This window comes from Electrona antarctica, assembly GCF_951216825.1.
Source record: "Electrona antarctica genome assembly, chromosome: 16".
Lineage (NCBI taxonomy): Eukaryota > Metazoa > Chordata > Actinopteri > Myctophiformes > Myctophidae > Electrona > Electrona antarctica.
In genome coordinates, this window is record NC_136797.1 from 11,267,435 (window position 1) to 11,280,647 (window position 13,213).

Consider the following 13,213-nt stretch of genomic DNA (forward strand, 5'->3'; position numbering starts at 1 on the left):
CCCCCACCACCACCCTGCCCGACGCGGCCAGCACTCCCACCGCCGTGTGAAGGTCCACCGATGCCCCCCACCACCACGCTGCCCGACGCGGCCAGCACTCCCACCGCCGTGTGAAGGTCCACCGATGCCCCCCACCACCACCCTGCCCGACGCGGCCAGCACTCCCACCGCCGTGTGAAGGTCCACCGATGCCCCCCACCACCACCCTGCCCGACGCGGCCAGCACTCCCACCGCCGTGTGAAGGTCCACCGATGCCCCCCACCACCACCCTGCCCGACGCGCCCAGCACTCCCACCGTGGTGTGAAGGTCCACCGATGGCCCCCCACCACCACGGAGCCAGACGCGCCCAGCTCTCCCACCATGGTGTGAAGGTCCACCGATGCCCCCCACCACCACCCTGCCCGACGCGGCCAGCACTCCCACCATGGTGTGAAGGTCCACCGATGCCCCTCCCCCCACCACCCTGCCCGACGCGCCCAGCACTCCCACCGTCGTGTGAGGGTCCACCGATGCCCACCACCACCACGCTGCCCGACGCGCCCAGCACTCCCACCGCTGTGTGAAGGTCCACCGATGCCCACCCACCACCACCCTGCCCGACGTGGCCAGCACTCCCACCGCCGTGTGAAGGTCCACCGATGCCCACCCACCACCACCCTGCCCGACGCGCCCAGCACTCCCACCCTGGTGTGAAGGTCCACCGATGCCCACCCACCACCACCCTGCCCGACGTGGCCAGCACTCCCACCGCCGTGTGAAGGTCCACCGATGCCCACCCACCACCACCCTGCCCGACGCGCCCAGCACTCCCACCGTCGTGTGAGGGTCCACCGATGCCCACCACCACCACGCTGCCCGACGCGCCCAGCACTCCCACCGCCGTGTGAAGGTCCACCGATGCCCCCCACCACCACCCTGCCCGACGCGCCCAGCACTCCCACCGTGGTGTGAGGGTCCACCCATGCCCCCCACCACCACCCTGCCCGACGCGCCCAGCACTCCCACTGTGGTGTGAGGGTCCACCCATGCCCCCCACCACCACGCAGCCCGACGCGCCCAGCGCTCCCACCGCCGTGTGAAGGTCCACCGATGCCCACCACCACCACCCTGCCCGACGCGGCCAGCACTCCCACCGCCGTGTGAAGGTCCACCGATGCCCCCCACCACCACCCTGCCCGACGCGGCCAGCACTCCCACCATGGTGTGAAGGTCCACCGATGCCCCCCACCACCACCAGGCCCGACGCGGCCAGCACTCCCACCATGGTGTGAAGGTCCACCGATGCCCACCCACCACCACCCTGCCCGACGTGGCCAGCACTCCCACCGTGGTGTGAGGGTGGAGCGATGCCCCTCCCCCCACCACCACCCTGCCCGACGTGGCCAGCACTCCCACCATGGTGTGAAGGTCCACCGATGCCCCCCACCACCACCCTGCCCGACGCGGCCAGCACTCCCACCATGGTGTGAAGGTCCACCGATGCCCCCCACCACCACGCTGCCCGACGCGGCCAGCACTCCCACCGCCGTGTGAAGGTCCACGGATGCCCCCCACCACCACGCTGCCCGACGCGCCCAGCGCTCCCAATGTGGTGTGAAGGTCCACCGATGCCCCCCACCACCACCCTGCCCGACGCACCCAGTACTCCCACCGTGGTGTGAAGGTCCACTGATGCCCCCCACCACCACCCTGCCCGACGCGCCCAGCACTCCCACCCTGGTGTGAAGGTCCACTGATGCCCCCCACCACCACCCTGCCCGACGCGCCCAGCACTCCCACCGTCGTGTGAGGGTCCACCGATGCCCCCCACCACCACCCTGCCCGACGCGCCCAGCACTCCCACCCTGGTGTGAAGGTCCACCGATGCCCACCCACCATAGCAGTGTTGTTTTCGTCGACTGAAACTAAGACGAAAAGTGTTCGTCGACTACCTTTTTTTCACTGACGAAAACGACATGGAAACTACATGAAAACTATAAGCTATGACGACTAAAACTAAATATACTGACAATTTCGTCAACAGATAAAAACTAGACTAAAATGTTAGGAAGGGACTAGTGGACAAGAGATCTAGTATGTCATTTTACACTTGGTTGCATGCTGAAAATAGCAGATCGAGCGCGACGCATTGTGAGCTTGTAGATCGGCTATTTTCAGCAAGTGTATAATCGGCCATTACGACGGCTGATTATTATGACATTTTAGTCGACTAAATCACCTGTAGATTTAGTAGACTAAAATCGCACATTTAGTCGACTAGACAACTAGACTAACACTTAAAACATTCCAGGTGACTAAAATGTGGCTGAAACTCATCAAAAGACTATAATGACTAAAACTAAACTAAAATGTTACTGCCAAAAACACTGCTGCCAGGCAGCCTGACGCGTGTTTTTCCAATAATTGTTTGGGGGCCCACTTACAATAATCCTCTTTAGGGACCACAGGTTGAGAACCACTGGTTTAATTTAGACCCGACGTTGAATTTAAAAAAAAAGCCTTCTAAATCATGAAAAATCTATGTTTCTATATCAGTGGTTCTCAAACATTTTCATGTCAAGAACCCCCAAAAATATCTGGCCACCGACCATGTGAAAATATGTTGTTCCAGGGACCCCCCAGAAGCAAAGATTTGAGTTAAAAACGTTCGTTCTGAAAGAATATATTCAAAGATTTGTGCCACATTTTCACGATTTTTCAAAAATAGCAGACCTGTTCTGCTACCTAGATCTGCTATTTTTAAATAGCTAAAGCATAACATAATGCTGACAAGAATAGGCTAAACCCCTTATCCCTAAAATTCTTTGCCTTTTTTTTTTCTTTTTACTATTTTGCAAAACATTTTTGAATAGTTAAAGTGGCCAGTCTACAAGCTCACAACGTGTCAATGTAGATTGGCTAGTGAACTATTCAAAAATGTTTTTCAATAGTAAAAAAAAAAAAGGCAAAGTAGTTTAGGCATAAGGGGTTTAGCGGTGAGGAAAATGGAGCCCACCATGTCCAACGCTAACCCTATGAAACGGCAAACACCATTCTTACAAATAATCATGAGTGCATGTATCTTTATTGTGCATTATGTGTGAATGTGTGCGTGTGAATGTGTGTGCGTGCGCGCGTGCATGTGTGCCTGTCCTGTTATCAATAAATAGCACAAAAGGTATATTTAAAAAGGAACTTTATTGATGAAGAGCTTTGGACATAAAGTGTGAGATAAAAGCATTTGAATTGGCAATCACATCCTTCGACTGGTCATCTTTCTTTGTGTACGTATGAATGGTTACATGGCTTTTTCTGTAAGACATTAAATGTCCAAAAATGTCACAACACGACAGATTTCATAGCAGCAAATTCCAAAGGCTCAGCATTAAGAAACACACCATTTCTTAAATTTAAAGACAACAACTTCATCTGCTTCTTTTTTTAGCAGGACGGCTACACACATCACATCTGTATCAGGAAGAAGAATTATCAGGACAGAATTTAAAAAAAGGGGAGGGGGAACAAAAAGAAAGCGCAACAGTGTTCATTAATCCGTTCCTTATATAAATCCACTCATTAGTCTTAACGCTTCCCACATGTTTTTGAGCTTTGAAATATATTGTTAATTAACAGGCATTAAGTATGATATGATGAAGTATAAGTATGTTAGTTTTTGGTTTGATTTTCAACAATCTACCTTTAGTATAAACACACAATTTTCTCCCCAGCTCTTATTCAAAGTATCTCAAGGGTTAAGTTTACTATATTGTCGCTGTCGGGCGAGAAATATTTCTCCAAAATTTAATCTTTTCGTTTTTTTTCTCCATAAATGAATACGCTACTGTATGTCATACTTCGTTGTATACATAGCGTTGTAAGAAAAGCGAAAATAGGCGATCTACAAGTTCACAATGTGTTGCATCGCAATGCGAGCTTGTATCGGCTACATGATTTTAGTTTTTTTTTGTGTGAGAAAAATGTAGATATGGACACAAGATTGTAAGTCTGTGGGGTTTATAAATATTTAACCAATTAACACACCAAACGCCCGGGGTTATTTAATCCATTAAATCAGAGCGCCCAGCGGTTTACAGCAGCGGAGCACATTTAGCGACGCACCAGCCGCTATCCCGGATGTAGCTGAAGTAGCTTGATGTAGCCAAAGCACGGCGATCGAAAACAATGGGAGGTATGATTAATTCTAACGCGACTAGCGACGGGACTGCGATGGGCCGTAATATAATCTTTGATTAGAATTGGTCGGAATGATTTAGATCAAGAGTTATTCACGTTTTAAGATTTTCGGTCTCATCGGCTAACGCTGGGCGTTACTAATAGAAAGAACGGGGAACTGCGTCCTTGCCGCTCATGGTGTTGATTAACAAGAGCTTGTGACTAAATAGAAACTACATTTGATCAACTGGAACACAGGTCAATATTTCCATTTCCCGACATACACGGTTTCTGCCCGACAGTGTCAATGTTCTACGGTTAGCATCTATTTTAGCACATCACAGTTGAACTTAAGCAATAGGTTACAGGCTGCTCATCCTTGGCAGGGATAGAATACAGTATGCCCTTGTATATTAGTTACAATATTATAGTAAATATGTTATACAAAAAAAGAATGATCTCATCCAAAAGCAGGGCAAGAAACTTTCCTTGTGCATTTTTATTAAAAAAAAAGAAGGTGAAATTCATCTATTTGCATTTCTTTTCACAAACATTTATTATGAGTCCGATTTACAACATGTCTGACAGACACAGATAAGGCACTTTTCAAACACTTTAAGACTACTCAAGTTGCTTTTAGTCTGCGGTGTAGTGTCTTCCAGAAGCATAATTAGCCCTTCACTAAATCCCACCCCAAAAAGCGACTGTCCAATGCCAATCCAAATAGTTTAGCAACAGTTGCTATGCAGGTCAAGCTTTCTTCGCTGCTAACGTGCCTACCCGGGTTCGTTTTTTGACGCACGCACACGTCCAGTGGAGCCCCGCCGTTAGGCGAGATCTTGGGACAAAAAATGACACCATTGCGGAGAGAAAACGACAGTGGTGGAAAGTAACTAAGTACTTTTGAGGTATTTGTACTTTACTTGAGTGTTTCCAATTTCCAGTACTTTTACTTCTACTCCACTACATCTCAGAGCCACAATTTGTACTTTTACTTCACTACAATCATTTGTAAACTTTAGTTACAGTACTAGTTACTTTGGCGATTTTTATTTTGATTAGAAAACATACATTAACCACTTCAACCCTATACATTTCGGCCATTTGAAAATAGCTCATGTATGAGCTTGTAGATCTGCTATTTTCAATAGATTTTGTACACATTTTGAACTTGTGAAATGGCACATTCTGCACAATGAGTAATTTTACTTTTAGTACATTTAGATGCCGATACTTTTGTACTTTTTCAATTCTGTACTTTTACTTGTAACGAAGTAGTTCTAAATTGCAGTATTGGTACTTTTACTTAAGTAAAACAATTGAGTACTTTTTCCTTGCCGAAGTTGGTCTCGGCAGTTCTCGCACCTTTTGAGATTCACACGGTGTTATTTCAGGCTGGGCAGTGTGTACAGTACCATGGACGATTTTGTGGAGCATTAATTAATTACTGGAGAGAAATCACACACAATCTGTCCACTGTGTTCTGTTTGCCAGAAACTGCAAAACAAATCTCAGAGACAAATATATAATATAAAGCGTGTCGGATGGTTGATGAGATAAAAAAGCAGAGAACACCCCAAATGTCAAAAATCATCGTTCCAGCAATGTATACAGTGGGCGGGGTTTAACGTTCACTCTCTCTTCATCGAATATAAAACCATTTTTATGTCCGCAGAGAACTTTCGTTTTCAGCAAAAGGAGAAACAGGTTTTGAATTATTTTGACAGCACACGCTATAGTTTCAGATCTGGCGTACCAGTTGAAATCTTAAAGGTTCTGCAAAAGAATAATTTTGGTGTTTGAATATTGTTAGAAAACTATACCCTAACATGACTCCTCAGTTTTAAAGGAAGACTGTTACTGTCACAAAATTGGATATGTACGTAAACACGGACTCACACAAAACTGAGCCACTATATCCCAAAAGCTTGAATTAAAAAACGACCTATGTTGATGTTGGGCTGGGGGATTTTTTAAGATCATTATATTAAAGATCATATTTTTTTTTTGTCTTTTTTTCTTTTGTAAGTAAAAGTTTCTGGATTCAGAATTTCAGACAGGACAGGAAGAGAGGGGCTTAATTTGCTGCACCCTCTTTATGTCTGATTTCTGCTCTGTCGCACGATGGCATCACACCAAATTTAACAGACCTACAAGTTCAGCGACGCATTTCTGAGCTTGTAGGCCGGCTATGTTCCGCCTGTGACACCGTCGCGTGACTAAGTACTGTATGAATGTGGGATTTTAGCCTCTAAGCGCCCACCAAAGTGTTCGGACATGAGTGAGTGTGGTCATTTTCTTCTCAAGCATAAATGCCCTTAATGCGTTTGTTCTCGGGGTCAAACGGTGATCTGAGGTGGGCCTTGGCTTGGTACGTCACCCCCATCCTCTCCAGGGTGAAGTCTCCAGTCTTTATAAAATCTGGAGTCACCTGAGAGAGAGACAGAGAGAGAGAGAGAGAGAGAGAGGTGGGGGGGGGGGGGATAAGATAAAGTGGAATGAAATATCAGAGATAATGTGAGAATGTGGAATTTTGTATTTATTTTTTTTGTAATGGGGGGGAACAAATAATGAAAAAAACGCATTTGCAAGTGGGTTTCGCCCCACCCCGTAAAACATACAGAAAAAGAGGTATTTTTTTAAAATGTACATGTGGACAGGGCCTAAGTTTTGGGATAATTTTCTTATATTTTTTAAAGATTAATTTTTTTGGGGCTTTTATGCCTTTATTGACAGGACAGTAGTAGAGTGAAATGGGGAGAGAGAGAGAGAGAGAGAGAGAGAGAGAGAGAGAGATCAGCAGCAAAGCTCGTCACGATGGTGATTTGAACCCCCCAACGCGTTGTACCTGCTATGCCAGCGGCCCCCGGTCGGGTTTAGCTTTTAACCCATTTAGACCTGGGAACGATTCTACAAAATGTCTTCTAAATCCTGACCGTTTTCTGAAAAACCCTATGTTTCTATGTCAGTGGTTCTCAAAAATGTTCATGTCAAGGACCCCCAAAAATATATGTAATTGGCTGCCGACCCCCATCTGAAAATATGTTGTTCCAGGAGACCTCCCCAGAAGCAAAGATTTGAGTTAAAAACGTTCACTCTGAAAGAATATATATTCAAAGATTTGCGCCACATTTTCACGATTAAAAAAAAAAGCAGACCTACAAGCTCGTAGCGTGGCACTCGGTGACACGTTATGAGCTTGTAGATCTCCTATTTTCCTATAGCTAAAGTGCTTAAAACACCAAAAGGGATTCCCGTCCAGAATGGTTTAAGTACAGAGGGTTTAGGAGGAGGTGGTTAATCCACACACTGGCAGAACAGATTTTGTGTCTTTTATTATATCTGCAGTGGAAAATGAAATGGAGCACTGCAGTGCAGAATAACAGATGGGCTGTGAAGAAGGTGCTGCGAGCAATTTCATTCGTTCACGAGTCAATGTCAGGTCCCTGTTTAACACATTTTGAGCGGGAACCCCTTTTGGTGGTTACATACATATAGCTATTGTTATAATTTAGCTATTGTTATAATTTAGCTATTGAAAAATAGCAGATCTACAAGCTCATAGCGCGGCACCGAGTGCCGCGCTATGAACTTGTAGGTCTGCTATTTTTGAAAAATCGTTAAAATGTGCCTCAAATCTTTCCGAAAAATCAGACCTGAATGGGTTAACACAGGGAGCTAATTTGCGCTCTCCTTACCCTCAAACTCTTTTTGTCCGGGAAATCACACACACACACACATCTGTCTTTTGCAACGCCTGCGTCACTCGCTCACATCACTGACCTCATCTTACTTTGAACCAACACTGGTATAATAACAATAAATGGAATGTTCGGGGGCGCACACTTTGACGTGGTCAAAATGTTAGGAATGGTTATTGTGAACATATACCGGTAAAATATTACAGTATATCAAAAATAACTATTGTTCATTTTCGTGTTGTGTCACACTATGTACTGCGCACACACGCACGCGACGGAAACTAGGAAGGCAGAACTATTGCACATTCATTTTGCTAAGTTTCACACCCCCCCCCCCCATCCTCCACACACACACACACACACACACACACACACACACACACACACACACACACACACACACACACACACACACACACACACACACACACACACACACACACACACACACACACACACACACACACACACACACACACACACACACACACACACACACCTGAGGGCTCTACAATGACATCATTGGCTTCAATGGAGCTAAAATGAGTCCAACATGCATGCATATGCCAGTGTGTGAGTGCGTGCGCGCGCCTGCTTCTGTTTGTGATTCAAATTTGAAATGCTAAACGAATCTGAATCTACATCCAAAAACATGCGTGCGCGCAGGCACGCACACACACACACACACACACACACACACACACACACACACACACACGCACGCACACACGCACAAAGACAATGTGCAAATTACAGCACTCTACATTTTTTTAATAAAACTAAAGTGACGGCTTTGCCTTTTGCATCCCACTTATTAAATCAAAAGGTTTCTCTTTTTTTTCTCTTTATCTCACTCTGCTTCAACTTTGCACCTGAGGTGCAATTTTGATGAATTGAAAATGGTGGGCCCTATTGTAAACAAGTGTAATGCTTCATGGTGTCGTCCACTCACTGTTAACAGTTTTTGTATTGAGTTGTACTTGAAATGTACTGTAATTCTGCAAACTGTTAATAAATCAATCAATCAATCAAGGTCCGTTTTGTGTGGAACTGTTAACGCATTTGATCCCGTTGACGAGGTATACTCGTCCTGATTAATTGATTTCGCACAGTACGCTTGTCTTAAGGCAGGGGTGGGCAACTGGCGGCCCGGGGGCCATATGCGGCCCCCACCTTCACTTAATGCGGCGTGCATGTTAATATCAGAATACTGATATATATTGATTTCAGCTGTTACAATTCCAAACCCGCTTTAAAAGGTATATTCAGTGATTTGACTTAATCTAAATATCACTTATTTTTTCTTTTTTTCTGGATAATCCTCCCTACTATAGAGTGTGCTGACCATATAAGGAGTTCCTCCCTGTCCCCAGTGAGCCCCTGGGGTCAAAAAACCCTAGTCTCAGTTTTGGTGGCGGGTGGCAAAGCCTTCATCCAATCAGGACGAGAGGGGCCTTCCTCCAATCATGATCGAGTGGGGGCGGGCCTTGGTGCACATGCTGTTGGCCTGTTGCACTTCCCCCCACTGTAGAGCGTGCATGTGCACATTTTGTTACCGGTGAGGACTGGGTGGTTTTCCAAATCACTCAAATCACTGAATGCTCCTTTAATTACTTCACGACTAGTATTAAATGACTAGTATTAAAATTTATTTGTGTCCAATGTAGTTATGTTAACAGTTCATAAAGTCAACATAACTATAACTAAATGCATTTGAAATTCAATAAAAAGGTTACTTTTCAGGATTCCAATTCAAAAATAGCAAAAAGAAATTCAGGTTTTCAATTTAAATTACGCCCTCTGGAGTGACTGTGGAAATATATTGGCCCCTCTCTATCTTAGAGTTGCCCATCCCTATCTTAAGGCGTTTGGTATGGCTGTAACATTGCCTCGCTGCATGCGTTTCATTTTTGGAAACCGCTGTGGTTTGCTATGCACCGTTGTCAGGGCCCCTCCTTCCCTCCCGCACTGCTTTTGTTTCAACATAGCCATTATTAGCTTCTGTTTTAGTCGCGGACACTTTGCACACTCATTGTGTTAATCAAACCAATTGATTTAATCCATTTCCATTACAAAATAAAGATTTTTTATCAAATAATTGATTTCAATAAAATAATTTGGGGGAAATTGTGTTTACATGAAAATACAATAATCTTGGTGTTTTTGGTAGCGTTGTATGACAAAGTATCAGACTCGATGTAGTTGATTATAGTATTAGTAACAGTTGCAGCCGTGTGTGTGTGTGTGTGTGTGTGTGTGTGTGTGTGTGTGTGCGACTGTGCGTGTGTGTGATATTAACCTATTCAGGATGGGAACCCCTTATGGTGTTTACTTTTAAGCATATATTTTTTTTAAATCGTGACAATGTGGCGCACAACTTTGAATATCTATTCTTTCAGAGCGAACGTTTTTAACTGAAAACTTTGTTTCGGGGGGGGGGGGGGGGGGGGGATAACATATTTTCAGATGGAGGTCGGCGGCCAATTACATATTAATTATTTTGGGGGTCCTTGACATGAAAATGTTTGAGAACCACTGACAAAGAAACATATGGGGTTTTTCAGAAAACTGTCGGGATTTAGAAGGCATTTTTTGTAGAATCGTCCTCAGGTTCTAAATGGGTTTAAGGAGAAGGAGAAGGTTATTTTCATTGTAACCGTGTAGGTCAGTGTGGGTTGAGGGGTATGAGAAGGTTATTTTAACTGTAACCGTGTAGGTCAGTGTGGATTGCGTAATGCAGTGTTGCAGGGGACATGGAGCCGTGTGGTTGTGGGTCTCTGGACCGGGGCTGTAGATGGTGACAATGATGATTAGTGTCTGGAGAGAACAGCTCCCTTTCGCACCGTCACTGTCTCACACACACACACGCACGCACGCACGCACGCACGCACGCACGCACACACACATACACTTTCCCTCTCCACACGCATGAGCAAACTGACACAGGCAATTAACCAGGATAAGGCGCCGATACTGTGATACAGCATATTGATTAGGCCTAGTAACAGAAATCTGTTTTTGGTTTTTTTCCTTTATGTTTTTTTTTTGTGGCTTCCGCCATTATTTTATATTTTTTATAGAGGGACAGACAGTAGGTTGACAGGAAATGGGGAGAGAGATGGGGGAGTGACATGCAGTAAAGGCCGTCGGGATCGGGAGTCGAACCCGCGGCACACTGCCAGACTCGATTACCAGCCAAGGTGCCTGGACCGCTGAGCCACGGCCCAGGCCACAGAAATCTGTTTTGATTAAAATTATTATAATTTTTCCCCTCCTATCCGAGGGGGGGGCTGTGCCTGGGGGGGGGGGGGGGTGCTCCAGCCCCCCCAGAAACCGTACTTCCCTCAGCCATGGCCATAACACTGCAGGGAAGTGCAGTTTTGGGCAATACCTAGAGGCAAAAACTGTGTGTGTGTGTGTGTGTGTGTGAGAGAGAGACAAAGATTGAGAGAGAGAATGAGAGAAATTGTGAGAGAAGGTCATCCTCACCACTCCTCCGTCAGGGTTGCGGATGTAGCCCATTCCCATTGACTTGTCCACGTAGAAGCCGTATTCTCCACGTCGCAGATGACCGACAGGGACACCGTTACGGAAGACGGCCTCCAGACCTAACAATGGAATGTGACTGAGTAGAGAGAGAGAGAGAGAGAGAGAGAGAGAGAGAGAGAGAGAGAGAGAGAGAGACAGACAGAGACAGAGACAGAGAGAGAGAGAGAGAGAGAGAGAGAGAGAGAGAGAGAGAGAGAGAGAGAGAGAGAGATAGAGTGAGCGTTCACCTTAGGGTTATTAACCCTTGGACTGCCACCCTAATAGCAGCTTTTCAGCGCCTTCTGCCATCTCTATTCATATTTTTAATTCATCATTTGAATGCCAATAGAAAAATCTGTGATATACACAATATATCTCATTTTAACGGGGCACGACTATAGTATTAGACACCCAGTCCTGATGGTGGCGGTAACGATTTTGACCGAATTGACCGAATCTGGCCGTCGTAATTTCCGGTTAAACGGGTGTCAACATCCACTAGATTTCTGCACTGTGTGTCACAGTGATCTGTCCCCGGTCCCATGTGATCGTCGTTTTCATATTTTCATATCCACGTCCCCGAATATCGCATTTTGAGCAACTATGCACATAAAGACCTCGTGCGTGCGCGAGCGTGCACGCAAGGATTTCGTCCGGTTTTAGGTGGAGGACATCGGCCGTTAGCAAAAAATGCTAAAAGATGCTACATTATTTAAAACAAAGCCCCAGATTAGAGGGAATAAAACAATTACGTCAATCCCGTCAACGGGAGGTCTGGATTAATGAATTCACTACGTCAAAACCGTCAACGGTTAAACTGACCAGAGGCCTGTAAAATAGTACATTATTTTGTGGACATTATGCAAACTTTATGAAAAGCCACAGCATTATGTACTTATTATGTCTTTTTTTCCACAGCTAAAGAATCTTTAAAGAATCTTGAAGCCATTCGAGAGACGCCATTATTACTCACTCGTCGATGGTGAAGCAAACGATGCGCCTCCTTAGCCCCTCCTCCTTCTGCTTCTCCAGCCTACCGCGGCCCAGGAAGGGGATGGAGCTCTTCATCTTACAGGTGAACGCCAGGCCCGCCTCCAGGGGCGTGTCATCTGGTCTGAGGTCAGCGTGCCAGTGTCTATACCCTTAACCGGAGGGGGAGGGGGGTCAGTTAGTCTGACAATCTAACTGTATAGAGACAATTTACAATTTACAATTTAGGCATTTAGCAGACGCTCTTAATCCAGAGCGATTTACATTAGGCAAGAACAAAAGTATGGGAATACATCACATATATAAAATGCATTTATCAAGAAACATGCGTAAGCTAAGAACGTAACTAGAACATATCTATATAAGACTCTAGTAGAGAATCCATCCATGTAGTTAATAATCCCATCATCCGTTCTTACTGTGTGTGTATGTACACATACTCCTCTCATCATCATATCTGGCGTGTGTGTGTGTGTGTGTGTGTGTGTGTGTGTGTCGGGGGGGCAGTAGAGGAAGAAAATGGACTACAGGCTACATGGGAGAGAGATGACATCTTGTGAAGTGACCCGCGAAAGTCAAAGAGACGCACGCACGCACGCACGCACGCACGCAGGCTATTCCCTACAGAGATAGCCGAGAGAGCTGGGATAACGGTTATTGAACATGGAAAGTCAATATATAGAAACCTGTGTGTGTGTGTGTAGAAACCTGTGTGTGTGTGTAGAAACCTGTGTGCGTGTGTGTGTAGAAACCTGTGTGTGCGTGTGTAGAAACTTGTGTGTGTGTGTGTGTGTGCGTGCGTGTGTGTGTGTGTGTGCGCGTCCGTGCGTGTGTGACACA

The 13,213-nt window shown here is 45.8% G+C and overlaps 1 protein-coding gene across 4 annotated transcripts in view; it reads right to left on the reverse strand.

The window, feature by feature from the left end:
* Positions 1-4,634: 4,634 nt before the first annotated feature.
* sardh (sarcosine dehydrogenase) overlaps positions 4,635-13,213 on the reverse strand; it is a 134,230-nt gene continuing 125,651 nt past the window's right edge. For all 4 annotated transcript variants that reach the window (XM_079524996.1, XM_079524997.1, XM_079524995.1 and 1 more), the window contains 3 exons: positions 12,357-12,525; positions 11,345-11,480; positions 4,635-6,585 (listed from right to left, as the gene is read on the reverse strand). In XM_079524996.1, coding sequence (XP_079381122.1) covers positions 6,457-6,585; positions 11,345-11,480; positions 12,357-12,525 — 434 coding nt within the window. In that variant the 3' untranslated portion in view covers positions 4,635-6,456. The remainder of the gene's footprint in view (positions 6,586-11,344; positions 11,481-12,356; positions 12,526-13,213) is intronic.